The following is a 26,694-nucleotide window of genomic DNA, read 5'->3' on the forward strand; positions in this document are numbered from 1 at the left end:
ATGGAGCCTACACCCTCAGGTGTTTCACCAGATCACTGCAATGTGGGGAACTCCGGATTTGGACCTAATGGCATCCAGGTTCAACCATCAGGTGCCCAGGTTCTATGCCAGAACGAGAGATCCGCTAGCAGAGGCAGTGGATGCCATGACTACCCATTGGCAGGGAGATCTTCTTTATGCATTCCCTCCTATTCCGATGTTAGCAAGACTGTTAAAGAGGGTACAGGACCAGAAGGTCCCGGTGATCCTTGTGGCCCCAGATTGGCCAAGGAGGTCTTGGTATTCGAGGCTTCAGAGGTTATCAGTGGATTCATGGCGTCTACCTCTGAGACCAGACCTGTTAAGACAAGGCCCATTCAATCATCTGGATTCCGATCGATTGATTTTGACGGCTTGGTTATTGAAACCGCCATTTTGAAAAAGAAAGGATTTTCTGACGCAGTAGTGCAGACTATGATAAAAGCCAGAAAGGCTGTTTCTTCTGCAAATTATTATAGAGTCTGGAAGACTTATATTAGATGGTGTGAGAGGCAAAAAGCTCACACATCTCACTTCAAATTATCAAAAATGTTGGATTTTTTACAAGATGGATTTTCTTCGGGCCTAAGCCTTCAGTCGTTGAAGGTGCAGATTTCGGCCTTGTCCATCTATTTTCAAAAAAGAATTGCCATTTTACCGGAGATTCAAACTTTTTTACAAGGGGTATCCAAACTGAAACCCCCTTACAAGCAACCAGTAGCACCTTGGGACCTGTCACTGGTTTTGGATTGCCTTCAGAAGGCACCTTTTGAGCCTTTGAGGTCGGCTGACTTTAAGTTTCTCACGTGGAAGTTAGTGTTTTTGTTAGCAGTAGCATCTGCTAAGAGGGTGTCTGAGTTGGGAGCCTTGTCATGCAAATCTCCCTTCTTAATCTTTCACGATGACAGGGCTGTTCTGAGAACAGTGCCGCAATTTTTACCGAAGGTAGTCTCTGCCTTCCATTTAAATCAGGAGATAGTTCTACCTGTGTTTCAACCCCCAGAGGGTTCCAAGAAAAGGGACAAGTTGAAGACTTTGGATGTTGTGCGTGCCTTACGCATATATGTGGACAGAGTGAAGAGTGTTAGAAAGACTGACACTTTATTGGTATTGTATGACGTACATAAAATTGGTTGGCCTGCATCTAAGCAGACCATTGCTAGGTGGTTGCGATCTGTGATAGCTTTTGCATACACCAAAGTGGGTAGGCCTGTACCGGCCAGAATTAATGCGCATACCACCAGGTCAGTTGCTACCTCTTGGGCGGTCCGACATGGGGCCACAGCGGAGCAGGTTTGCAGAGCTGCCACTTGGTCATCTGTTCACACATTTGCCAAATTCTATAGGTTCCATGAGTTCGCGTCGGAGGACGCATCATTCGGGCGAGCAGTGCTGAGAGCTGCAGACCTGAGCGTACCCTCCCAAAGGACCGGCTCTGGAACGTCCCAGTGTTGAGCTGTGTCACCAGGACCATTGAAAGAGAAAAAGGGATTTTTGTAAGAACTTACCGTTCGAATCCCTTTCTCTGATATGGTCCTGGTGACACAGCGATCCCTCCCTTACGCTCAGTAAGTATGCCAGAATTTCATGATGTTCATGTTAAAATGGTTAAAAGTTAACAGTTTCTGTTATAAAATGTGCATATAATATGTGCAGGCGTTTGTACTGAGTTAATGTATTCCAGTGGCTTTGAAAGTTGAACTGAAGAGTCCAGGGATGCAGTAGGGGAGGAGCCTACCCTCTAAAGCTTTAGGATAGGTGCCTGGCTCCTTCGGACCCTCCTACATCCCAGTGTTGAGCTGTGTCACCAGGACCATATCAGAGAAAGGGATTCGAACGGTAAGTTCTTACAAAAATCCCTTTTTTTTGCATACAGGATAAATAATGGCTGTATTTGCATGTAGCTCACAAATGCTGGATAGCTTTATTTTACACTGCAATTAAGGTCTGCATTCAGGGACACCCAGCTCACATATAAATCTCCCTAAAGAATTTCCATCTGCCCCTCCTACAGTGTAACATGGCTTTGCCATCTTGGGGTTAATGACCCTTCCTTTCATTGCTGGCAGGTGAATCCTAATTCTTTTGAATATTTCATAAATGTGGAAGATGCTTGTATAACCATGTAATAAAATGTCTATTTGTACTTATATTGTTGGTTTCAAGGTCATTTTGAAGTTGGAAAAATGTCTGAAATTAGTTATCCCCCAAAAAAGTACAATTTATTTTCAATAAGGGTGTGTATTCAGATCTATATCCACTGTACTGTACATGGCCTGAAGGATTCCACGTTGTACTTCTCACACCCTGTGTAAAGGTGCTTGTCAGGGCTAGTGCATATTGACACAGTATTTTAAAGTATCTGTTTGGAATCCCTGCATGGAGATGAAAAGTTTATTGTGAGGGTGGGAAGGTATTACAGTGTGAACACCTATATTTTACTGGGTGTTTCCTAGCAAGTGGCATAAGTGGAATCATTGCTCTGTGATGTGTCAATCAGACACCTACTAAAGTGCCACCGTGCTTCTTTTTATGCATTCAGTATTAACCATGTAATGCATATTAGATCATAACCTTTATCTCTTATCGAAATAACTTATGCTGCCAGAACTGGCACATTATGCCCTTCTTATGCTTGGTAACTCCTTTACTATACAGTTTCTATGTGGCTTTTTGTTCATTGGCATTTGTGCACATTCTTGAATCATATTTCAGAAGCATTATACATGTAGGGGAATGTTGCAGCCTCTCATAAGGTACCTAGGTCCTGAGTGATGTGGAGTGATGCTTGGAGATGAAATAAATAAGCATTGAGATGTCACCTTGCTCTCCTTTTTATACAATGCTGCAATTTGCATCTCTGTACAGCAGAGGGAGAGCTCACAATGAGATGAGGAAGTTAGGGTTAAGCTCATAGGGTGACAGGGGCAACTCAAGGGACATGATGGAAGTGCACTGCAGCCTGGGGGCACAACTGCAATCACCCCACCAGCACCATCTGCTGGATGGATGACTGCAATTGAATGTGCATATCTTTTTAGTTATGGCCGACAGCAAAAGTGCACTAGGACCAGTGGCTCTCCAACAGGTGCCTTCTGCTCATTTGTGGGTCACTGCTGGGACTTTCCTTTAAGCCTATTAAAAAAGAAGGTTATTGGATGGGGCTAGGGAGGGGATTTTTCTTGAGGTGACAGAGGAGGCTGGAATGACATGGGGCAGAATATTTGAAACACACAAGTCTTGAAGAGACAGGATGCTGGAGTGACAGGGCACGAGGCTGAAAGACAGGGCTGTGGTGATAGGCGACAGAAGGTTGGAATGACTGGGCGAAGGCCATAAAGAAAGGATCTTTCGTGTTCTGCATAAACACTACAACTAGTTGGATATGCCCCTTTTATGTGCTAAATCTCAGGGTATAGAAAACTAACAGTACATGTTGCAATATGGTCCTATTGGCTGTCACTATTCCTAAATAATACATAGGGGTAGATTCAGTTTTGTGAATAAATGATGAATACACAACAAAAAAAGAGTACAGCTAGGTACACATTATCCAATATTTTTGTTGATGATGATAATTGCCTGAAATCGAGAGGCCTGAATATCTGAGCTACACACAAAGATTTATTTCCTACCACACTGATTTTGTGTATGTCTATCTGCATGGCAAAACTCATAGTTATGGAAAATATGTGGGAAATATTGGCAGATTATCAGGAATGCCCACATACTGCACAATATCAGGAGATTAAGAATACCTCTAAAGGCCCATACACACTGGGCGACTTTGAGCTGAAAGTCGCTCAAAACAGCAGGTTGGAGTGGCTTTCAGCTCAAAGCCGCCCAGTGTGTATGGCCCGGCGATGAGCGGTGAGCACTGCTGCTCGCTCCCGCAACATCGCCGGGAAAGCCGTTTATCTGCTGGTTATACCAGCAGATGAGCGTCTTTCAGGACAGCTTTGCATAGCGTTCCATATGCAACGCCGCCCTCCCCCCCTTAATTGGCGCCAGTCAGGGGGAAAGCGACTCAGTGTGTATGCACTGAGCGGCTTTTCACGCAGCGATGAACGCGATCATCACTGTCCATACACACTGGGCATAGTCGCCCAGTGTGTATGGACCTTAACAGTGTCATTATAGTTCTATACTAATAGCACAGTATACATATAATAAACCCCACATTATTTTGTACATTTATTGTATTCTATACCCCAATATTAATAAAATGTCTGCTGATTGTAATTGCAGCAGGTAAATGTACCTATAATGATGTCAGACGAGATGCCATGTGTAAAGTTTTATAACACCTGCATGGTAAAGTACTCTAAGTAGTGTTACACCTGCCTCAGGATTCCGTAGACGGCATTGGGCCTTATTCGAGTTCACTCTTTCTGACAAAATCCTTCTTAGATGGACAAAACCATATGCACTGCAGGGGGGCAGATGTAACATGTGCAGATAGAAATAGATTTGGTGATTTTTTTTGGTGATTCTTTGCAGGGTAAATACTGGCTACTTTATTTTTACACTGCAATATAGATCTCACTTTGAAGTAAAACCCCACCCAAATCTAATTAGATCTGCACAAGTTACATCTGCCCCCCTGCAGTGCACATGGTTTTGTCCATCTAAGAAGGATTTTGTCTGAAAGAGTGAACTCGAATAAGGCCCATTGTCAGGTGGACATTGTGAATGTCAGCTTCCTCTACCAAACCAAACTATGGGGGTTATTCAGACCTGACCACACAGCTGCTACTTTGCAGAGCCCTCCAATCAGGTATACAATGCCCAGCAAGTGGTTAAAACCTACAAATGCTGGCTTACTTACAATTTGAGTACTGCCAGCATTTAAAAAAAAAAAGTTGCAGTATTTTATCGCAGGATGGTCTTGCACATGTGTACTACAAGACATACGCATGCAAAGTCTATCAGGTCCCCAATACCCCATAGCCCAGGTACAATTACATTAATGTTGTACATTAGGCTGTATGTGTTTCATTTGAAGAATATTTGGAATTTCTGTAAGTATTAGTTAAGCATTCACTACACGCCTGCGATCGTATTGTCCGCCTACAGCTCTCTGCTACAGTATTTTGGCAATCTTCCATGAGTAGTGTACTTAGAGTGTATGTGTGCAGTATTCCACCTGGAGAACCGTCGGACTGTCTGCACGGCAAGGAGTGTGAGTTTGGAGAATAACCATTCTTCCTCCTACAGCATGATATCTAGATAAAGCTGTTCTTAGTACAAGTCTTGGCACATGATTTATAGTTACTATATTTAGGTATGATATGTTTTATATACCAGGATAGATACATTTTCCTTTTAACTTGTTTGCTTTTTACACACACACAAATTAACCATATGTCATGTCTGCTTATGACAATTACTAGACTTCCTTTTTAGAGAGGAAACGTTTCTTAATTTGATGAAAACTAATTAATCTCTGAACAATTTTTTGCTATTTTTATTTTATTATGCAAACTGAGACCAGCCCAGGTAACCTGTTTGAAACTTTGCAGAGCAGGTAGGAGAACTGGATTCAAGTAATCCTGAGGCTCTTTTGATGAGCTGGTTAGGGGTGTGTTCGGTTTTTCTTTCCTTCTCGGGAAATGCTTGCTAAAAATCAGACAAAAGTCACTTTGTATACAGTACATTGAAATATGCAAAGAAGGTGAAGTGTGCAGTATATCTGTTACTACTGTATGTAGAAGACGGGTGTGTAAGCAGCAGCTAGCACTAGCAGCACCAGGTAATGTGAAAGATAGGTGTGGATCATACTGTATTTAAGTGTTATGTAATTAACAATTCTGGTTGCTGCTCTAATAAGAACACTTGTTGCCTACTTACTGTTTTATAAGAGATGCTGTCTGATACCCCTTTCAAACTGAAAATCCCGGTAAATACTGTTACACAGCATTTCAAATGCCGGGTCATTTTGCAGAGAGCAGCCTGACCCCCCTTCACACAGAAGAACAAATTACCGTACTGAAAATTTCTACCCGGTAATTTGCTGAATAACAGGGGTATTTCTTCTGTGTGAAAGGGTAAATACGGGTCATAAATCTGATGTCCTCGACCCATGTCAATTCCAGGGTCGGAGACAGGGGATTTACAACCCGGGTGTGCCCTTTCATACAGAAAAGGGACCCGTGTTATTCCCGAAATTACCGGGTAGAACTGCTTCACCCGGTAATTTTGTATTCTGTCTGAAAGGGGTATTTATGTAACTATATTTCTCATCTTTAACACATTTATATATATAGAGAAATATATTATGAGCGATAATATTTTGAGAGATAAAATACCAGTCAATCAGCTTCTGCCTTACAATTTATAGGTTGTGTTTGAAAAATGTCAATTGTGTGCTGATTAGTAGGTATAACTTATCTCAAATGAGAAAAGCAAAATAGAGTAAAACACAAGTTGTTTTTCGTGGTGCAAAAATGACACCATAATTCTATGAAAGATTTTCCCAGTAAATTTGTACTCATCTGCCTCTTTTTTTTTCTTCTTTGCATTAATTTAGGTGGCAGTTTAAAGCCTGCTCGCCTTGCCTTCATTACAGCTAGATTTGTAAGAACAGGCAATAAACAATCAATGATCATCATACCAGTTATCATTTTATTAGGTGTAGTCCAGTTAGAAAAGTGTGTGTGTGTGTGTGTGTGTGTGTGTGTGTGTGTGTACGCTTAAGTATGGGTGTAGCTGCTTAGGTCAGGAGTCTCCGCAGACGATTCTCATTATGCCCCCTTGAGGGATCCCCTGACAGGCGAAAAGTTGAGTACACAGTAGATGGTATTTTAATTGATATGCGTTAACAATATTTACGTGCATATTGTCTAGTGCAGTGGTCACCAACCCGTCGCCTGTGAGCTACCAGTAGCTCGCTGGAGCAATCCCGGTAGCTCGACCACTGCAGCTTGCCGTCTGCCACCACTTTCCCTTGCACTCCGTCACCTCCTTACCACGCACCCTTCCGCCTCGGAGGAGGCAGACGCTAGAAGTCATATTTGACCTATAGCGCTTGACAGGGGCCACAGCACTTCCAGGTAATGCTGCAGTGCTGGGCTCCCTGTCAGATGCTAGAGGTCAAATATGATTTCTAGCATCTGTCTCCTCTGAGGCGGAGGGTTGCACAGGAAAGGGGGGGAGGAAAGCATTGACCCCTTGGCAATGATCATTAATCCTTTTGCAATTAGCATTGATCCATGGCAAGGAGCGCTGCAAAACTGGCAATGAGCAGGTAATTTACAATTTATTAGAAGCCTTACTGAGGGACATTGTGTGCAGCATATTGTGTCAGGGTCATTGCTGTGGGTGGCATAATGCATACCTCCCAAACATCTTAATTTTTGCAGGACCATCCCGTTTTTTGGGACGGTCCTGCGTCCCACCTGGGACTGGCAGCAATCCGCAGTAGAGTGGGGGGGGGGCAGTTAGGAGTCCACCTTGTCTGCCGCTCCTCTGCACACAGCGTCTATTCAGGCAGACAGAGAGGCTGGGGGCATGGGCAGCAGCTCACACAGAGCTGGCCATGCTCATGCACCAGCAAAAACAGTGCACCCACAATTTTGCGGTGTGTGGCATAATGTGTAAGGGACATTTTTTGTTTATGAGGCAGATTTAAAAAAAAAAAAAAATTTGTGCACAAAGTTTATTTTGTTTTGAGTAGTTTACGCCCCAATTAAGTTTGGTGTACGCACTATATATCATTAACTATACACACTTTCACAGGTTGTTAGCACCCTACTCTGTACATGCAGTAGAATCCTGACTATTTCCTCACTGAGAGCATACTCCTGGATGCGGCCATTGAACAAAATTGTTTGGGAAATCGTTTAATGTGTATGTACTACATAGTTTGTCAGGGAGAACAGTTAGTTCAAAGGGAATTGTCTAATGTGTACCCAGCTAGCAACTGCCGAACAATGATCATACAAGGCCTTTCTTATCTGTGCTGGTGTGCACTGACCCATAGTGTGTTGCTGCTGTTATCTGTCAGGATTAGATTTTTTGCTAGTGATCTTTCTTTAATTAAGCAAATGTGTTTAACAAGAGTATCTGGGGTTAATACTTATTTGGCTAATGCTATATTGGCATAAAAAATGGCATATCCAATAAACATAGGTATGTTCCTACAAGTTGTAGACAGTGCAGCATTAAAAAATGTTTTATTTAATACACTAAAAATATACTTATGTGGTTAGGAATGAATTCACATTGTATTTAAAATGTATTGCATAGGCACCACATTTATCATATATACTGTGCTGATTGAGAAGAACAGAAAAATCAAAGCAAATATATACTGTAGTTGCAAACAGCAGGCAGCAATGTTAGGGTTAAATTTACTAAAATGGCAGTTCCATTGAAGATGGGAGTTTGCCCATAACAACCAATCCGATTCTACTTCTTTATTTAGCACCTTGTAGAAGATAATAGATAGAATCTGAGTGGTTGCTATGGGCAACATCCAATCTTCAGTTCAACTCCCATCTTAGTAAATTTACCCCTTAGAACCAATACTTGCAAAACTTTCCAAAATACTGTATGTTGTTTCTGATGTTGAATAGAAATATTTTGCAACTAAAACCATTTACGCATAGACACGCGCATATGCCTAGGACACACCCAATAAGCAGATTATGACACCGCTTCTTAACGGTATGCCACTCATCCTACTGTAATCTCCCTGATTCTTGTTTTCAAAATGAAGGAAGTATAGGTCTATTGTTTAAACTTCTATAAAGGGGAAATGGTTATTTTGTTTTACACCATTCAATGTTTTATAATACTGTTTAATGTTAAACAAAAAAACTGTCCCCCTAAAACTTCAAATACTACATATGTCAATTATGTCCCCAAAGGAAACTCCCCGCCTCAGGCTGTTCTCATACTGGTTTATTAGTACCTCTTCTTATGGACTCCTATAAAATAATATTGGGTTACACTTACAAAATTTACGGTACTTATGTAGTATCTGGGCTGCCGATTTCTAAATCGGGTCGGATCGGGAGATCGCATCGCATCGCATGCGACCATGCGATTCGATGCGATGCGATGCGATGCGATGACCCGATTTTTCCATAGGAATCAATGTTAAAATGGACTGAGTCCATTTTAACATGGAATTCAATGGGAAAAATGGGTCCTTTTCATACCCCTACTATCCAAGTGGGCATGGAGTTGGATATAAACCTGTGGCGAGCGTAGCGAGCCACCGAGCCCGAAGCGTGGCGAGCGAAGCGAGCCCCGCGAGGGGACGAATACCGTCCCCTCGCGGGGCTCGCTTCGCTCGCCACGCTTCGGGCTCGGTGGCTCGCTACGCTCGCCACAGGTTTATATCCAACTCCATGCCCACTTGGATAGTAGGGGTATGAAAAGGACCCATTTTTCCATAGGAATCATTTTAACATTGATTCCTATGGAAAAATCGGGTCATCGCATCCGATATCGGATGCGATGCGATGCGATATCGCATCGCATCGCATCTGATTGTTTGCCTTAACTTAAGGCATACAATCAAAAAATCGGCAGCCCAGATACTACATAAGTACCAAATTTACTTATATGGAGATGTACATGTACAGTAGATCTACTTTGATAAATCTAAAAGATGGTCAAAAGGCCGATCCCAGGATTCCAATAGAGAGAATCCCAATAAGGACTAACCATAAGTCCCTCCCACTAGTGGCTAAAATTAACCACCCCCTTTCCCAGCCAGATGCTAACCTGCCCTACATTCTTACCGACCAGGATGCCAGCTTCGGTATTCTAGCATTAGGTCTTCTGACGGCATATTTAATGCTGGCATCCTGACCACCCAGATGCTGACTGCATCAAACTATTATAACATCTATAGCGCTGATATGAAATTGCAGCATGACAGTTGAGTGGAGTTTAGACTGCACTAAGCTATAATGGGTACATTTAGAACCCTCTGTTGCCTACTTCCTTGGCAAGGGGTTCCCCCCTCCTCTTACAATCTTATAAAACAGGAATCGTTGGCACTGGTTGTCCTGAAGCGTAATTTATTCAGCAGAAAATGTCATAAGAATCATAATTTGCACATATAAATATAAAGTTCTAAACAAATTAGTGCCATATAGGCTTATAATATATGCAGTGGCACTTCACAAATAAAAATGTAGTTACTAGTCGTTATGTACACAGTGATTTAGTTTCTGAATGCCCATATATTATATCACAATGGGCTATGCGGCACCTTATACGGGCTTCAAACTGTGGGTATTTAATGAGACACTGCAGTCTATGCTGTATTCTAGTGTAAGATGTGTTCACAGAGTAAAAAATAGATTTGTGAACATGTTACATAAATAAAAAACAGTAATATAATATATTATCTATATATTCAAACATATCCTCAATATATTCAATATTATGTGTATGTATACAGACCTGAAGGCTGAGACTCCTTAAGTCTGGATTAGCTTCCCTCCCACCTGTCTTCTGATGTCTTCTAATGTTTTTAAAGTAGGGACATAGCATTTGATGACTGCGCAGTTGTATAGTAAAGTCACAGGTAAGATGCTTGTGTATGACGTGGGGAGCCTCTGATTTCTCTGGCTGGGACCCTTCGGGTCACCACCATTAACATTTTTGATTTGTGTTTGTTTTTAATTGCTGTAAAAATATTGCACATCTATTTTTCACTATTTGAACACTTCTGATAGTTCACTGCTATCCTTTATTTGCTTGGTGCCCGGGGGTGGTTTGGCGGTGTCTTCACCCAGGTGGTGAACAGCTTTAATGTTAGGGACCTGCCTGATGAGGTTACCTCTTGTTTCTTCGTTTTAGTATTCATTCTCAGCTAGGTAGCACATCCCATTATAAGTATATAGCAGTCTATACCCCCTCCCCTCAATAGAGAGGAGGTTCTCCAGCAGAAATCATTGCAGAAACAAGGTGCCATGGGAGAGAAGAAGGGTCCCAGCAGAAAGAGCATTGTGGGGAAAAGGCACCAAGTAAGAGAGTAGGGGTTCCAGCAGAACATGTATAGAGGGAACAAGGTGCCAGGGCGAAGAGGAGGTTCCCCAGCAGAAAGCATTGCAGAAACAAGGTGCCATGGTAGAGAGGAAGGGTCCCAGCAGAAAGAGCATTGTGGGAACAAGGTGTCAAGACAGAGAGTAGAAGTCCCAACAGAAAGAGCATTGTGGGTGCCAGGACATGAAAGTGAGAGGAATAGCAAAGATGGGGGAGGGGTCGAGATTGAAATCCTGGACAATAGCTAGCGACCAGGGAAATTACTTGTCAAAAAACTAGTATGTATAGCTTGATTTCCATGGATGCTTTGTTTTATTTATACATCTCACAACATAGTAAACAGCATACACATAGAGAGTTTAATTGTTTTATTGAAAATAAATTTATGCTTAACGCTGAACCCATTCATTTCAATCAAGGTTAGATCAATTCTAAATACTACATTTTGTAGATGTGCTGGACAACCTTCAGAAGGGTTTTTAAATGCCATAACCTCTTGGAGCAGTTGTGCTTCCTGAGGTGGGGCTGCAGTGCAGTCCAAAGTGCAAACGAGATCCACACCAGCTGCCGCTCCAAACACTGCCAAACCAATCAGGACTCACTGGCAGTTGGTGTGACTCCCCTCTGGAGTCTTCTCTGCTTGGAGGACATCAATGGTCGGTGACCTGTGGGGAAATCAACTAAATTCGGCATGTTAAAAATCTCCGACTATCTGACCGTGATAGTTTTTTGGTCAAAAACAGCAAATCTGGGAGTTCAACACAGATGTATGTGCACCTTTTCTTTATGGTTTCACTCACAATTTGTACTAATGCCATTTTTCTAAATATGGATTATTTGCCTATGCCTCCTGTGCATGGTTCGTCTTATGTGGCATATATTGTTGCTTGGTCAGCACTTCCTTGTATACTTTAAGATCAATTTTACTGGTTTCAATAGTTTTTCCATGCGGATATTCATTTTGGCTTACTTGAGTGAATACGAAGGCAGTTATCGTTCTGAATATTCCAGTGAATACGAAGGCAGTTCTTTATCCTAAGCCACATTATCCTGAGCACTGTCTGGGGCTGCAGTCCTGTTTAATCATTGTATTGTTTGGAGAAAGCGTAAGCAGGTTTTATTGCTCTTGAACAGGCTACAGGAAAAGGAGTGGCTGGCTATTGTAGGTTTGGAGAGGAAAATACTTTTCTGTTTCGAATTAATAAGCTTCACCCAAAAATCAAAAGGAGATGGTAGTTTCATCATAATGTTAGTATTGCTTGCTATTTGCTGAAAGCTGAATGCAGGAGGTATCACGATAGGAAAAGGGGCTTCCAAATTACCAAATTATGAAAAGCATCTAGACTCTTTTTTCGGTAATAGTGAATGCCAACCTGTTAGTGTATGGATGGAAAGATGTCAGTGGATCTGCTCCATCCTTTAATGGGGAGAACAGTTTAATTTGAACCATTGTATAGCAAAAAAATACATTTAATGTTAGCCACATAAACTACCTAAGCAAATATCACAGTGGTTGTTTAAACATGATTTAAATATATAAAAAATGAACTTTTCCATTATGGAAATATATTTGAATGAAGCCTGCCAGAAAACAATAGGGGTGAAATCTAATAGGATGAGAGCTGCAGAAGTGAGAGATTTGGTAAGAAATCTCCAGGTTTTTTTTTTAAAGCGGCAATCATTTACACTGCAAAATCAAACTGGATTTCTTACCAAATCTCTCACTTTCTGAATCTCTCATCCTACTAATTTTCCCCCTAGATGTTTTAATATAACACATCTAGAACCAGACTTCCTCTATTCTGTGGCAGGTTATTGAAAAAAATACAAAGAAACTAATTCAGATGTAGAGTTTTGCTGCCACCTAATGGTAGTTTGTGATAATGATCAGTTTGTGAGTTCAGCGGCATTTCAATTTATTTCCTTTTTTTTCCCCAGAAGTAAGTAAGTAAGTAAGTTTTATTTATATAGCGCACTTTCTCCAACAGGACTCAAGGCGCTTTACAGACAATAAAAATAACAATGCACATACTGCAATACAAAGGGTTATCAGTACAAGGAACAGGCAACAATGGCAGTACAAATGTACATCACACATACAGATATGCACAAGACGCATTCTAATAAGGGACACGGACATGGGGAACATATTTACCGAGCTGTGCAGTACCCAGGCAGCCATTCAGCGGCGCCACATGGTGATTGCACAGCCAGTAACAGTACTGATATATATAAACTAGATGTACTCTAATGAGGAGCACAGACATGGGGACCATATAATTACTGAGCTGTGCAGCACCCAGTCAGCCAATCAGCGGCGCCACATGGTGATTGCACAGCCAGCTAGGTAGCCAGTAACAGTACTGATATATATACTAGATGTACTCTAATGAGGGTCACAGACATGGGGAACATATCATTACTGAGCTGTGCAGCACCCAGGCAGCCAATCAGCGGCGCCACATGGTGAATTGCACCAGCCAGTACTGTACATATAGAACACAAAAGAACAGTACAGGGTACACAGAACTAGTCATAACACAATTAAAGCACAATTCTTAGTACACAATACAGCTGAGATATAAGGAAGTGAATGAGAATAGATGCAGGTATAGATTGTAGATGAGTAAGAGAGCTGTAGTTGAAATACAAGAAGAGTGCAGTGAGAACAGGAGGGAGGAGGGCCCTGCTCTAAGGAGCTTACAATCTAGAGGGAGGGGGAGACAGACAGGTGACATGAGGTGCAGGTAAGGAAACCTGAGGCAAGAAGTGAGCATGGCAGGACACGAGGCAGCAGGTAAAGAGAATGGACAAAGTAGTCCTCTCTCTCCTCCTATCCTCCTCTTCCCCCTCCACCTGCACCCTTGACCCCTAATAGCTTTGCACCGTGGGCCATGCCACAGCACACCCTGCTAGGGGCAGAAAGCATGCAGAGTGAATAGGGAATGCACAGGATTGAGGAACCATGGCTCTGGTACATAGAATGGTTCAGTATGAAGTTCATTGTCCTGGCTGTGCAGACTGTAGGTGATGTTGGGTCAGGTAACTCACTGCAGAATGCTGGATTTTCAGTGGATGATGTTGAATTTTATGTCCTTCTGTGTTCCTCCGGTATTTCTTTATGTAGTTGTTCAATGTTTGTTCAACTGTTTCTTTAACTGTTCAGATGCTACCCTTAGTTAAGAACACCCTTTGCTAAAACAGCCAGCTGCAAAACAGCAAGCTGTCTTGCTTCTAACCCTACAGAAATACTATCCCAAATTAAGAGCCAGGCCAGGCCACACCATTTGCCCACCTGATTGAAATGCTAATTGTACAAAGATCATAAACTAGCCTGATTAGCCAACCAAGAGGTATGCTAATATTGGCTTACTTAGAACCTTCCAATCTATACATACATCTAACAAAATACAATTATCTATTGATGTTACATACATTTATAGCTAAAACATGCCAGAAGACAATGCAGAGGCTAGGCTGGGATCTGTAGTGCAGTGGATGTGGATGTTACATACATTTATAGCTAAAACATGCCAGAAGACAATGCAGAGGCTAGGCTGGGATCTGTAGTGCAGTGGATGTGGATGTAGCTTACGAGTAGAGATATACGAATGTGTAGCACATATTAATACTTGTTTCAGACAGAGAATTTAACTCAGAAATTTGACAAAGCTAGCTGGATCAACCCAGATCCTTTCTCTGTCTGTCTACCTAGGTCAAAATTACTACCAGGGTTATTCCCGAGTCCGACCCTGGTAGCATGCTGTCTCATGGAAAAGCCAGGTCAGTACCAGGATCGCGATCCTGGGTCCGATCCAGCTCCAGAGCTTTCACGCTAATCCCCGGTCGTGAGTTATACAGAGAGCGAGCCAGTTTAACCCGGGTCGAATTTCCAGTTTTTCCATAAATGTGGGCTTGCGGGCTCTGCATGAAAAACTTTGCCGTAAAGCCCCAGTCTGACTCTGACAAAACTGTCTAAAACAGGCATGTCCAAACTATGGCCCTCCAGCTGTTGTGAAACTACACATCCCAGCATGCCTTGCCATAGTATTAGCATTCCCTAATATTAAAACTGTGTCAAGGCATGAAGGGACTTGTAGTTTCCCAACAGCTGGAGGGCCATAGTTTGAACATGCCTGGTCTAAAATATAACAGCAATCTGACATTTGTTGAGTACAATGAAAAATGCTCTGTAATTCCATTTGTTTAAAAACTAAAATTGCGAAATTAATTGTCTGAAAATGTTGGCCTATTCCATAATTCATCATTTTAAAGTTGAAGTGTGGAGATATATTATCGTTTATATAATTTTATATATATACAAAATATACTTACTAGAAGCTGTTTGTCAATCTGTCGGAGTAGAACTAGAAGAGTGTTGAATGGGAAGGTGCTTAGTGGCGATTTTGAAATATAAGGATTATATTACAAAGACTCAGTGGTAAATTTACTAAGATGAAAGTTCTATTGAAGATGGTATGTTACCCATAGCAACCAATCAGATTTGATCTATGATCTTCTAGAAGGTGATAAAGAAATAAGTACAATCTGATTGGTTGCTATGGTCAATGTCCCATCTTCAATAGAAGTCCCATCTTAGTAAATTTACCCAGGAGAGCTCCTGTAGCCAGAGAAGCTGCATGACAGCTCACCTGATTGGCCGCTGGGCTGCCAGTTGCATATTTCTGTGTCCCACTTCAGTGAGAAGCTAAACACTTCTTCCCACAGACATAAAAAGGGAAAGAAACCTTTTTTTGAGGAAGGAAAATGTAGGGTGGTTTCCCTGTCTGTGGCTCCCACCAGGGGTAGCATATAACGAGGTCCATTGCTGCATGCAGCCCTTGTGCTGCAGATTGTACATGGCTGTGTTACAAGATTATTTGGGTTATCATACTATAAATATGGTTGTATTCACATTGCGTTAGTGAGAGTGATGGGTACAGTAATCTGTTATGTAACTTCATTCCTGCTGAGGTGTATAGTTGACGAATAAAAGCGTTTTGACTGGAAATACAGGCTGCTAAGCTGAACGTTTGTGTTTGCAAAGCGTGCATGACCATGTGATCACATATTGGGCGCCAGATGCACTAAGCTTCAAAAGTGATAAAATGGAGAGTGATAAACAACCAGCCTATCAACTCCTACCTGTCATGTCACAGACAGTGTTAGAAAAATGTCAGGCAGGAGCTGATTGGTTGGTTGTTTAACACACTCCATTTTATCACTTTTGAAGCTTAGTGCATCTGGCCCACAGTCTGTGACATGGCAGGCAGGAGCTGATTGGTTGGTTGTTTATCACTCTCCATTTTATCACTTTTGAAGCTTAGTGCATCTGGCCCACAATCTGTGACATGGCAGGTAGGAGCTGATTGGCTGGCTGTTTATCACTCTCCATTTTATCACTTTTGAAGCTTAGTGCATCTGGCCCAAGGTCTGTAGCTGGGATTCTAACCTAGTAGGCTAATGTGGGGCACTATGTTTCCAGGGCAGAAAGATGAGACATAGGAGGGCCCTGCGTCTCCAGAAAAGGTGGTAACCATGTTTGTATCTGGATCTAACAAACCTTACACGCATGCTGACTCTCTGTTCTGCTTGAGTGCTTAGCACCCATATATTTGCTGTACAGGTAACTGAAATCAATACTCGCAACTCAGCGGGAAGGTTCTGCACTAGGATAAATATCATCCGATATTAAAATTAAGGTACTTGTTTCCTAGCACGGCCACAATCGCGGGCATCGTGTGCCTTAACTTTAAGGCACACGATGCCCGCGATGCCCGCGATTTCCTTTGAAAAAAGCACAACTCGGGTACATCGCGTCGGTCGTGTGCCTTAAGAAGGCACACGACGCGACCGACGCGATGCCCACGATTTCCCCATAGGCTTCAATGTTAAAATATTTTAACATTGAAGCCTATGCGCGCCCGACGCGATGCCCCCGATTTCTCCATAGGCTTCAATGGAGTTGAGAATAGTTTAGTGTGGCGAGCGCAGCGAGCGTCCCTCGCGGCCTTGACAGGTATCCGCGTCCCCTCGCGGGGCTCGCTGCGCTTGCCACGCTTCGGGCTCGGTGGCTCGCTGCGCTCGCCACACTAATCTATTCTCAACTCCACGCCGACGTGGATAGTAGGGGAATGAAAAGGTCGGAGGACGCGCACCGCCGCCCCTCGCGGGCTCGCTGCGCTCGCCACGCTTCGGGTTCGCGTCAATCGTGGGGGTGGTGGCCACAATGGGGGCCATTATTTTTTACACACATGACGGGGCCATACCCAATGAGAAATGGCCCATATTGGCCCTTTTACCATTTTTTACTATGTTAAATGGACTTAAAATAATTTAACATTGAAGCCTATGGACACGATGGACCCGATTTCTCCATAGGCTTCAATGTTAAAATAATTTAACATTGAAGCCTATGGACACGATGGACCCGATTTCTCCATAGGTTTCAATGTTAAATTATTTTAACATTGAAGCCTATGGAGAAATCGGGTACATCGCGTCGGTCGCGTCGTGTGCGTTTTGGTATGCAACCGACGCGACCGACACGATTTTTTCCAACACGACCACCACGATAGAAATAGTGGTGGCCGTGCTAGGAAAAAAGTACCAAAATTAATAAATACATTCTTTAACATTTTAATCCTTAATCAGATCAGACATGTTGCCATTAGGTCCAAATACATTATAATTCTAAACGCTACTCACAGTAGTTTTTAAAAATGTCCCTTTGTAATAAGTCTCAATGGTTCTTGGTACCTGGAAGCAAATAGAACAAAAATGTACACGAAAACACTTATCTACTATTTTGTATGCAGATACAGCCGTGGTTGCACACAGAATATAGACATGCCATATATTGTAATCAGCATAAGCTGCTTGTGGGTTGTATTCACATCGCTTTGCGAATAAGATGTATTTTAATGGATTGTGGGTTGCAAAATAGGATCCTTTTAGAATCTTTGTTCAGTGCTACAGATGCCTTATGGCAGGGCCATGTTAACAGCATTGTAGATCCTGGGCAAAGCAATGCACCCACTCACAGAACCATTTCCTAACTTGCCCCTCCTGTGGTCATGTGCTGCCTTGCCACAAACATAAAAATATCCTAAAACTATTGTCTAATGAAAAGAATGCTTTAATTTAAGAAAAATGCAATAAAGAAATTCTGTTGTCGCTATCCTGAGCTTACGATAACAGAAAGATGATAATGGTAATACATGTGTGACTTCATTTTTGCCAGATTTACAGACTTATGCTTTTTCTTTTGCGTTACAGTTTCATCTTGGTCTAGAAGAAGAAAAGAGTGAAGATGTTGGTCGTCCTGGCTTTTATTGTCATTTTCCATGTGACCTCCATAGCATTGCTATTCATTTCTACAATCGACAATGTGAGTCATTAACCTGCTGCTCTGTACGGTCCTGCTGTGTCATCCTCACTCCGAGGCTGGCAAATAATTTATACTTGTGTAGCTATAGTTTCTATCGGTGCTGTTTCTAGACCATTTGGCTCCCATGCACACACTAAAGTTATGTAAAAAAAAAAAATGCATGCCTATGCTCCAGAATGAGTGTGTGGCTTCACAGGGAGGGGTGTGGCCTTGCAGAAAAAGACTACCTGGCACAGATCTCACTGTGACTGTCTTCTGTACAGCACTCTCTGAGATGGTGGCCACTTGCACCCCTGCAGCGTCCCCTAATCAGTGTGGCCACCTACTCTCTGGAGTCAAACCCAGTACTCCTCAGTGGGCGGAGTTACTCTAAATGATGCTTCTGCATCCTAACACAGGAATCCTGTGTAATGATGCATGCAGCAGTGTCATTTATAGTAACTCCACCCACCGAGCGGAGCTCTAGGGGTCTTATGGGAGGCATGACTCGAGAGAGCACCCGAAGCCACTGGCAGCTTGAACTTAGCCGCAACGGCGGGTGGCTAGGATGGAACCTGCGGATGGCCGAAGAGCTAGCGGCCCGGCAGCAATAGAAGTCAGCAGTCATTGCACAAACTGTACAATCGCACAATGGGAGGCACTGCGCCCCGTGAGATTGCACTACTTGCCCCTGTGTAGAAACGGCCCGGGTTTCTATGATTATAACTAGCACAAAACTTCATAATTCATATACAGTACTATAACTCCTACATAAATGATAAAATTATTTCATCTCAAGAGATAAATGAAGTCTGACAGGTAGTTACTTACTAGACAGACATGGATCAGAAAATAGACCCTTGTTTTTGCAATCTGGTTAAAGTACATATTAAATATATATATTCTTAAAATGATTATTTTATTTTAACACACGGTTCTCTTTTGACCACCTCTCTTATCTGCTTATTATGTGACGTGACATATTTTGGTACTGCTTTCCTAGCACGGCGCCCACGATAAGCATCACATTAATCTCAAGCATCGCATGCATCTTATGTGTTTCTGCACCATAAGATGCATGTGATGCTTGCGATTAATGCGACTACAGTGATTTTTTCATCGTATCCATTTTTTATCACATGCATCGCATCGGTCGTACTGTTTTAATATCATAAGATGCATGCGATGCTTGCGATTGATGCGATGAAAGTATTTTTTTTTATCTTGGCCATTGTAAATCGCATGCACTGTATACTCTTAAACATCCATACAATGTATGCAATGGACGCGATTTCATACATTTGGCGCTCACAGGCCCGTGCTTACAATGTTAAATGCAGCCCCACGCCACCCCCCCACACTATAAACGTGAACCCGAAGCGTGGCGAGCCCAGCGAGCCCGCGAGGGGCGGTGGTAAGCGTCCTACGACCTTTTCATCCCCCCACTATCCACGTCGGCGTGGAGTTGAGAATAGAAAGTGTGGTGAGCACAGCGAGCCACCGATCCCGAAGCGTGGTGAGCGCAGCGAGGGGATGCGGATACCTGTGAAGCCCGCAAGGGGACGTAGATACCTGTGAAGGTATCCGCGTCCCCTCGCAGGGCTCGCTGCACTCGCCACGCTTCGGGCTCGGTGCCTCGCCGCACTCGCCACGCTTCGGGCTCGGTGCCTCGCCACACTTTCTATTCTCAACTCCACGTCGACGTGGATAGTGGGGGTATGAAAAGGTCGTAGAACGCGTACCGCCGCCCCTCGCGGGCTCGCTGCGCTCGCCATGCTTCGGGTTCACGTTTATAGTGGGGGGTTGGCGTGGGGCTGCATTTAACATCGTAAGCACCCATTTGGGTGCTTAAAAGCACCCTTTAGGGTGATTATTCAATTTACACCATATATATGCACTTTAGTATTTTGCATCGCACCCATCGCATTCATTGTACATATAAAACTACATACAATCCATACAATTGACTCGACATACAATCATCGCACGCATCGCATACATCGTACATCGCACATGAATAAAGTAAACGATGAGTGCGATGCATGCGATTTAAACGCATCGTAGCTTAATACACTACTGTTTTTCATGCGATTTAAAAAACGAAATCGCACGTATCGCACAGATTGTATGCCATATAAAAATGTACACGATTAATGCGATGGGCCCCGTGCTAGGAAAGCAGTACCCATATTTTAAATGAAAATGGTTACCAAAGTTGCTGGTGTTTTGTCCCCCAAACTATCATCATTATTAACTCATTAAACTGGATAATTTTGTACAAAGAAGCAGCAGATATTATGAGCTCTATATAGATAAAGATTTTTTTTGTAGATCAGCTCCACTGGGGCAGGGACTGATGTGAATATTCAAATATTCTCTATAAAGTGCTGCGGAATATGTGTACGCTATATAAGAAACTGTTAATAAATAAATAGTAGACTTCATATACAATACTGTCATTGTTAGGATTTAAACGAGCTAGGTTCTATGAAGTTGCGCCAACGTGTAAGAGCAGCTAAATGTGTCTTAACGACAAAATGAGCGAGTCCTTTTCGATGCTGTATTTTGTATACAACAATTCATGAGTGCGTGCTGTGATCATTCCATGAGGAGGCGGGGTCAGCTGCCATTATCGGGGTTTCCACGCTGATACAACAGCAACTCACCCCCCTCCCTCCTAAATGACCCGTTAAAATGAATTCTAAATATGTGCTTTTGGTTTTAGCTTTAGGTACACTTTCTTTATAAGATGTTGTGCAAAATTCTTGTGTTATATCTTGTTCATGCATTCTGTTGTCTTGTTAATGATGACAGTGTTGGGTGAATTAGTTAATAATAACATTTAAAAAATTCTTCTAGGGGAGATATGTGCACAAGTTGGATTTAATAAGCAGTTAGTTCGTTTGTGGCATATTATATACTGTAATCCTGGTAGGACTGGACTTGCTGCCATTTTTGTTTGTATTAGGGTTCTGGCCATAAAAGGGGCAAGTTGCGATGCCCTTGTTAGTGTTGTTGAATGAAAACTATAATAGTATGTTTATACCTTTATAAAAGTTACTTTTATATTTTGGTTTTGTAAAAATTCTGGCTTTAACGTGTAATTTATCTTTGTTCCACAGGCTTGGTGGGTTGGAAATGATTTTTATGTAGACATATGGAAAACCTGTTTTACCAATCATACAAAATTACAATGTGATGGAATCAACAGCAGCAACACCTGTAAGTTCTATCTCTTGTGGGAATGTCCTAAGTCTGGAATGGGTGATACATACAAATATCTCCACAGGATGCTCACATTGTTTGTATTCTGTTATTAGCTTTTCAGGCTATCCAAGCTATTCAGGCCACTATGGTCCTGTCTACCATCCTCTGCTGTATTGGGCTTCTAAGCTTTGTTCTTCAGCTGTTTCGGCTTAAACAAGGAGAGAGATTTGTGTTCACTGCTATCATCCAGATGTTGTCATGTGAGTATTGTAGTGATTTTGTGGGTTTGTGAAATGTTTTTATATTTTCCAATTTGTGAATCTTTGAAATCTGAAATGCTTGGGTCCAGAAGTATTTTTTTTTTTTTTTATTATTTGAAATATTTGCATGAGATATTTTAGGAATAGGACCCAAGCACAAAATGCATTTTTATGTCATAAACGCCTCATCATGGTTGGACTGGGTCTGTAAAGCAGCCCTAGCATGTCATTTATATGCATCAGTGGTGTCACAATAGCCCCATCTCCCGGGGATGCTGGACATGCTCCTGGAGTGATGGAATAGATATCCTGTGAGGTCACACCCACTTAAATTAGGTCACACCCTTTTTGGGTGACCTTGCCTCTGGTGCTGGGGAGGTGGGTGGTAATTTAGAGTGTGCACTGAGCATCATTCCTTCAAGTGACACCTCTGGCATTCACAAAAAGGAAGGTGCACCCATGGCTTGCCACAAGTCTGAGTGGGGACAGGCTTCATTGCACCCCATGCTCCCCAGCCTGTCACCCACATCATTGAGCTCCCCAGCCTGACACCCACATCTCGTGCTCATCAACCTGTAGCCAACATCTGTGTGCTCACCATCCGGTCACCATGCTCAACAGCATGTCACCCCTTTCCACATGCACAGCAGCTGCTGATGGTAGTGCTTCCATTTAGCATTCCACAATAGAGTACATAAATCATAAAATGCCACAGTAGTGCCTCTTAATCACAGTATGCCACAATAGTGCATTTCATTCAAATAATGCTACACAGTAGTGCTCCTTATTTACATTATGCCACAACAATGCCCCTCATTCACATTGCGATTGTAGTCCCCCATGTTTACATTATGCGACAGTAGAGTTGCACTTTATGCAATACAGACGTGATCCTTATTCACATTATGCCACACAGTGGTCTCTGTCATGCACATTTTAAAATTGGCATTAGAATGATGTGAAGTATGCCTTTATCTGCTGGGTAATGCACTGCAACTCTGGCCTTATATACAGATTTAAACATGCTACAGTGTCCTGAGCTGTCATCCACTGTGACTTCAGGTCGCACACTTTGAGTTTGCAGTTTGTGCTATCATGACCCCAATAAAAACACATGCCTAATATGAAAACTATCAACACAATTGTCTCTGGGCAATAAATGTTGTTGAATTTGAAAGCCTAAAGGTGCCCATACACAGTGCATTTTTGCCATGCGATGCAATGTGCACTTCCGCACCAGTACAAACCATTTTGCAAGAGGCACAAACACATTTGTTATTTTTTTCACGCAGGGTAAATACTGGCTGATTTGAATATATATTTGAGCCTAAGGGCCTTATTCTGAGTCACGGACAAGATTGTATCACATCTAGTTTAAAGCGCACACTGCTTTAGCATATAGCATGCGTTTTGAACTAGATGCGATCTGTTCCATAACGCATGGTGCACATCGCACCGTGTATGGGCAGCATTTGGAATGGTGTGACATATCAAGGTGTCTAAGGATGCACCAGTCACTATAACAGCACTAAAATTGGGCTTCCCAGTCCTCAAGGGAAGGAGTATATAGCAGATTTGTGGGTCCGGTTGATAGATCAACAGTGTCTAGATAGACAGGATCAAAATGTCAACATGAAAAAGGTAGACTCATGAAAAAGGTCGACATGAGGTTTTTTTTTTAACCAGCTTGTTCTTACTTCACCATCCATGTCAGGCATAGAGGAAGACTTTACTAGGGTGCTCAGCATATCGAGGCACCGAGCCTGAAGCATGGTGAGCACAGCGACACTATGCACTACACTAATTAGGTGTCCTTATCGACAGTTGTCCACATTGACACCAAAAAGAGTGAAAAACCTTGTCGACCTATTGCATGTCAACCTTTTGGGGTAGACATATTCACTGTCTACCTAATATTCCACACCTGCAGATTTGTATAAAGTTGCAGTTGAGCGACAATCAACATACGCTTCTGCATTATATTCAGAATCCGGCCCTAGATGTCTCTGCACGTGACATCCAGGGCCGGCGCCACCACTAGGCAGTGTTAGGCATTTGCCTAGGGCGCCGGCCACTGGGGGGGCGGTGGTTGGGAGCAGGGCAGGAGGGAGAGCTGGAGGTCTGGCTTAGCGGGAAGGAGGGATGGCTCGCTGCGCTGTGTGCAGTTCAGTCCCAGTGCATGTTAACTGACATCTTCCTCCACCCGCACTGGGTACAGCCGCTCAGCCGGGCAGCGTCTGAGGGTGAGCCAAGTGCTCAGCGCTGCCCGGCTTAGCGGCTGTACACGGTGCGGGTGGAGGAAGATGTCAGTCACACTGCGCCGGGACTGAACTGCGAGGCCTCCCTCCTGCCCGCTAAGCCAGACCTCCAGCTCTCCCTCCCGCCCGCTGAGTTAGACCCGAGCGCCGAAGGGTGAGTAATATACACTGGAACAGCACGGCGGCCGCATCCCTCTCCCCCCCCCCCCCCCCAGATCAGTGCATCACCCCCCCTCCCCCCCAGGAGCAGCACGGCGGCCGTATTCCTCCCCACCCGTGGAGCGGGTGAGCGCCGGGGCGCCCCCCCGCCTGGGGCGCTCCGGCGCCCTGCACCGGCACTGGTTACATCTGCCCCACCTACAGTGTAACATGGTTTTTCCAAGGTGCAAATTACAGATGTGTCCTTTAACGCTTCCCGCCCCGTCACCAGAACTAAAATAAATAAATAATGTAATTGTATTTTGATTATTGACTTTCTTCCTCGTTTTCTTCTTTGCAGGTCTCTGTGTTATGGTTGCTGCATCCATCTACTCCTCCATGCACGATCAGTTCCATCCGGAAATGAACATAAACAACGGCACATTTGGTTATTCCTTCATCCTAGCCTGGATCGCCTTTGCTTTCACCTTAATTAACAGCATCATGTACTTAGTACTTAGAAAACGTAAATAAGCCATAGTATCCGCTAGATAAATTCTATAACTACAGAAACCAAATCCAGATAACCATTTTGTATATAATCATTTAATGTGGTTTTGTAGTAAGAGGTAATGTTTTCTAAAACATGTACTGTTTTCTTAGCATGTTTAACGCTAAGACTATGAAACATTATACAAATATCCTGCAACATTGCCCATTTTTTGGGTTAATGGGAAAGAAGGATGATATCGCAATACATGTATAATGTTGTTACAACTTGAACTTTTTGTTTTAATTTTATATATTTTTGTTTAGACGTAGATGTAACAAAAGTTAAAAGTTTTTATTGCGTGGGGAGGGTTTGTGGGTTTGCAATTAACACATCAAGCTTGCAGTACGCGTGAAAGGAGAGCCAGTAATTCATTTACAAGTCAAAGAGAGTAGGCTGATATTTAGAAATAGTAAGTTATATATCATTTTTAATATCATCACAACGTCTGTGTAGGTGAAACACTCTTTTTCATCCAAAACTTGATGAAATAGTTAACTATAAACGTGTGTTTTATTTTATTTGCCCTTGTGGCCAGAGAATATTGATTTAAGAGTGACCATCACCAGTATGATCCAGGGATAGATAAACAGCAGGACCACTGGGTTGCAACTGTGAGACCTGTAAAACTTGAACTGTTTGGGGTTCCGAGGACAACGTTTGATAATTTATGGATTACGCCATAGGTTCTCAAAATAGTTCATGTTTTGCAAAACCCTCTCTCCCCCCTTACTAGTCAAATAATTAGCTCCATCTGTAACTCTTAAAATGTGTCTGTAAACAAGAAATACACTTGTGCTCCTGCTGGGTGTCCTGGAAAATGAACTGTTTGGGGTCCCGAGGACAGAGTTTGAGAAGCACTGGTGTAACCTATTAGGCATACCTTGTTAGTTTAATTTTAGTTTTTCAATTTCAATTGTTTTGTTCTTTCATTATAATTATTATTATTGGAAGATTAGTTACTTTTAAAACAAGATTTCTACCCATACAATTTTGAACTCTGTACATATATACAAAAGCAAATTTGTTTCTAGATCTTTGTTTTGCATGTAGTTTTAGAATATTGGTATGGAATGTGGTCAAGTTATTGTTATAAAACTGTTGCTTTGAAAATGAAATTGTCGTGTTTATTTTTAACTAGCTTACCAGGTAAAACAGGTGAGCAGTAGTATACTGAATCTGTCTATCAGTTAGTTCCAATGCTGCTGAACTGAAAGCTGCCGCAGGATCGGGTTTGTGAGAAGACTACATTGCACAATCCTCCGGAGCATGTTTGCTGAGGCGAATTGGATTCTACTGCTAATTTACATTTTATGGCTTTTTCTTTGCAAAAAATAAAATAAATTCCAATAAAGCTCTGCAGAGCACAAGTCCTCAAGCGTTCTGAACAGCATAAGACCTCGAGTGTAGTTTGTGACATTTCTTAAATATATAAATCTATTTGACTTGGATTTCTGTGGGGAATTGGACCATGGAAGGTAAAGGTGATTGAGGACTTTGTACATAAAAATTGGTCTTCTATTCTAGCTAAGGCAGCATATTGGCTGAATCTGCACACAACGCTGTCTGCTGTTCTTATCCCGCTCCATCCCATTGCTGCATACGTTCTCAGCAAGTTCTCCTCCTTTCAGGGTCTATTCCCACTTGCAGATTAGTATATAGATAGTAATACATACTATTCTAAAAGTATTAGATCCTATTGGGCATACTTGCTAATTCTTCTAGATTGTCATGGAGGATTCGGTATGAAATCTCGACGGTCAAAATCCCTAATGGGTCATAATACCGACAAGGACAAAATCCCAACATTTGAAATCCCGACAAGGACAAAATACCGACATATAGAATGTACAGGTGAAACAGTCAACATGACTTTCGGTCGACAGG

General features: G+C 42.5%; 1 protein-coding gene across 3 annotated transcripts in view; it reads left to right on the plus strand.

The window, feature by feature from the left end:
* The window catches only part of EMP2 (epithelial membrane protein 2), a 59,178-nt gene extending 32,985 nt beyond the window's left edge, over positions 1–26,193 (plus strand). For all 3 annotated transcript variants that reach the window (XM_083153361.1, XM_083153359.1, XM_083153360.1), the window contains 4 exons: positions 18,304–18,415; positions 21,517–21,616; positions 21,715–21,861; positions 24,619–26,193. In XM_083153361.1, the coding sequence (XP_083009487.1) occupies positions 18,338–18,415; positions 21,517–21,616; positions 21,715–21,861; positions 24,619–24,791 (498 nt within the window). In that variant the 5' untranslated portion in view covers positions 18,304–18,337 and the 3' untranslated portion in view covers positions 24,792–26,193. The remainder of the gene's footprint in view (positions 1–18,303; positions 18,416–21,516; positions 21,617–21,714; positions 21,862–24,618) is intronic.
* Positions 26,194–26,694: the final 501 nt, after the last annotated feature.

Source organism: Crinia signifera, chromosome 7 (assembly GCF_055691185.1).
Source record: "Crinia signifera chromosome 7, ASM5569118v1, whole genome shotgun sequence".
In the NCBI taxonomy this organism is placed as follows: domain Eukaryota; kingdom Metazoa; phylum Chordata; class Amphibia; order Anura; family Myobatrachidae; genus Crinia; species Crinia signifera.